The sequence below is a fragment of the Rattus norvegicus genome, chromosome 2, assembly GCF_021556685.1.
Source record: "Rattus norvegicus strain SHRSP/BbbUtx chromosome 2, alternate assembly SHRSP_T2T, whole genome shotgun sequence".
NCBI lineage: Eukaryota > Metazoa > Chordata > Mammalia > Rodentia > Muridae > Rattus > Rattus norvegicus.
The window spans coordinates 243,112,382-243,115,383 of NC_141535.1; the positions used below are offsets into that span (position 1 = coordinate 243,112,382).

General features: G+C 39.1%; 1 protein-coding gene across 2 annotated transcripts; it reads left to right on the plus strand.

The window, feature by feature from the left end:
* Positions 1 to 566: 566 nt before the first annotated feature.
* On the plus strand, positions 567 to 1,085 carry LOC147996618 (protein tyrosine phosphatase type IVA 1-like). 2 transcript variants are annotated; one of them, XM_087642978.1, is made up of 2 exons: positions 567 to 668; positions 762 to 1,085. In XM_087642978.1, exons 1-2 carry the CDS (start codon positions 567 to 569, stop codon positions 1,083 to 1,085), a joined length of 426 nt encoding a protein of 141 aa, XP_087499104.1. The 2 variants fall into 2 exon arrangements, with proteins under 2 accessions (XP_087499104.1, XP_087499102.1); XM_087642976.1 differs by having other exon boundaries at positions 576 to 662; positions 741 to 1,085.
* Positions 1,086 to 3,002: the final 1,917 nt, after the last annotated feature.

Consider the following 3,002-nt stretch of genomic DNA (forward strand, 5'->3'; position numbering starts at 1 on the left):
GCCTGCACTGCTGTCACGCTGCCTGTGCCACCTCGGGATCAGCTGTATGATTAGGCCACAAACTTCAATGAGCAGACATATTCCTCAGTTCTGTGGTGTTCTCGGTCACACATTTATGGAGTTTCTGAAGGGCAGTGGAAATTACTGCCACGCACAGCACGACCTCTATGCAGTCAAGTGAACTGTAGAAATTCATTACTACTCCACCAAGGAGCCCCCATAAGAGTGGATAACCTGGACACAGTCGTGTTGAATTGAAATCTGCAGAGCATTTTCCAAGAGCTCAGAGCTGGATGGGGTAAACCTCAGTGGACTTTCTTTGTATTGCCTCAGTATTACTGGATTGCCTGTTTCTCCCAACTCATACTCAAAGCATTGAGTATGTCAAGTGGAGTATATTGAATATTGAAGTAGACTTCAGGTTGTTTTTTTGGTTTGGTTTGGTTTGGTTTGGTTTGGTTTGGTTTTCGGTTTTTGTTTTTGTTTGGAATCATTTCTGTATTCAGTTTTTTTAATTCTTTCATAACCCTATTGGGTGTTTTTTTTTTTTTTTTGACTAAATTAACATGGCTCTAATGAACCGCCCTGCTCCTGTGGAAGTCACATACAAGATGAGATTTCTTATGACACACAATCCAACCAATGGGACCTTAAACAAATATGTAGAGGAACTTAAGAAGTTTGGAGTTACCACAATAGTAAGAGTATGCGAAGCAACTTAGGACACTACTCTTGTGGAGAAAGAAGGCATTCGTGTTCTTGACTGGCCTTTTGATGATGGTGCACCACTGTCCAACCAGATTGCTGATGACTGGTTAAGTCTTGTGAAGATTAAGTTTCGTGAAGAACCTGGTTGCCGTATTGCTGTCCATTGTGTCACAGGCCTTGGCAGAGCTCCGGTGCTTGTCGCCCTAGCATTAACTGAAGGTGGGATGAAATATGAAGCTGCAGTACAATTCATAAGACAAAAGCGGCGTGGAGCTTTTAATGGCAAGCAACTTTGTTATCTAGGGAAGTTCCATCCTAAAGTGTGGCTCTGCTTCAAGGATTCCAATGGTCATAGAAACAACTGTTGTATTCAGTAAAACTGGGGTGCCTGATGCCATTGCCTTGGAAGAGGAACTCCAGATGGGACCTGACTTGTCATTTACCCAATGTGTCCACTTACCTGTGGAAGCTCCATGGGAATATTGAAAAAGTTTTACCAGGCCACAAGCTTGACAGAATTGCAACCTGTATATTTGGGCTATAATCAACATGTTTGGACACTTAGCAAAAGAATTTTGCTGGTCAGCATTTAAAATGTGTTCATTATTTGTACCAATTGACCTTTCCTTAAATAAGGTATTGAGTAATGTCATTAAATGTACTCCCGTGCCAGAATATTATTAGTCTGTAAGGAATTTAGAAGGATTAGGTGCCAAAACACCCAGCACAATACTTGTATATTTTTAGTATCATACAGAACGAATACTCCAAGAACTAAGAACTCTGTAGACCTTCCGTGGTGTATTCCTTCAGTCATCTCAAACACCGTGGGCTTCTCTTGCTCTCTGCCTGCTCAGTCTATGTTTACATCTCCCACACTTACACCAGAACCCATCAGGTTTGCTTTGCCATCATTCTACTTTTTAAACTAAGTCTTGTGGTGATTATTTAATGTCTCTGTCTTATTTTGTGCTGTTTTGGGAAACCTCCATTTGAAAATCAACTTTGTTACAGAAGCACATATCTTCAATAATGTCTCCAGACAAAAAGCCTTAGAGTTAATTTAATGTTTGCACTCAGGTGCAACCTGACAGGGAGGGCCTGAACAAGAAAGGAGAGGAGGCTATTAAATATTTTTAGTAATATGTTGCCTTTGTCTTGTGCAGAACATGTAGAGTATGCTCTTTAATTTAGTAAATATTTTTAAGACGTAGAACTACATCATTGCAGCTAGCCACTTAATCAAAATTTCTGAAATTCTTGTGTTTTCCATACCTATCTGAGGTTTTCCAACTTGTTTGAATTATGGTTTTCCCCTTCTCTTCCCAATCTCTTGCAAAAAAGTAAAAGTGGGATCTGCTAGTGAACCGAGCAGAAATATTTTATATGCCTTTTGAACTATGTAACTTAATAATTGGATACTTGATCATTTGTTTTATTATGTAATCGATAAAATGCTGATGTGTATCAATGTTAATTCAACCATATATGTATACTGTCTGGGAATGTGTGGTTATAGTTCTGTGGGAGAAATAGTTTGTCAGTGTTCACCAGCTTGTAAAAACTTAGTGCGAGAGTTTCAACATCTAAATAAATGATGAAATGCAAAAGGAAGAGAGAAAGAAAGAAGGAAAGAAAGAAAGAAAGAAAGAAAGAAAGAAAGAAAGAAAGAAAGAAAGAAAAAAAGAAAGGAAGGAAGGAAGAAAGGAAGGAAGAAAGGAAGAAAGAAAGAAAGAAAGGAAGGAAGGAAGAAAGGAAGGAAGAAAGAAAAAAAGAAAGGAAGGAAGGAAGGAAGGAAGGAAGGAAGGAAGAAAGAAAGAAAGAAAGAAAGGAAGGAAGAAAGAACATGAGCACATATAAATTATCTCACGCCCTGCAGAACATTAATAATTTCTTTGGACATTAAGGAAATACAGAGTTAAAATGTTTGATGGAAGGTAGCATCATGAATGGAAGGAGGTGAGTCTATAAAGCTGAAATTCTATAATGTGCATCAAGCAACAGATGAAATCATATTAGTGCCTGAATCTATGGAATTGGACTGGATCTCCATGGCAACAAGTCTAACTAAAAACATGGTCGAAGGACCAAACCACTCCACTCCCCTGTGTCAAGACATTACAAGAATAAGGAAAAAACAACCAAAAGAGCCTTGAAGTGGCTGGTGAAGTGGAAACCTGGTAGGTGTGACAACATGGATGGGAAGTACTTCAGAGTTAGAGTGCTTTACCGTGTAAAGCAGCACTAATAAGAAAGATGGGGACAAGGGAATGGCCATTCGTTGCTGGTGGTGC

What these genes read in the sequence shown, in the direction of transcription:
- LOC147996618 (XM_087642976.1), top strand. Translation starts at nt 576, where the DNA reads ATGAACCGCCCTGCTCCTGTGGAAGTCACATACAAGATGAGATTTCTT. An exon ending in ATGGGACCTTAAACAAATAT is followed by an intron (nt 663 to 740) that starts GTAGAGGAACTT and finishes ACTCTTGTGGAG; the next exon opens with AAAGAAGGCATTCGTGTTCT.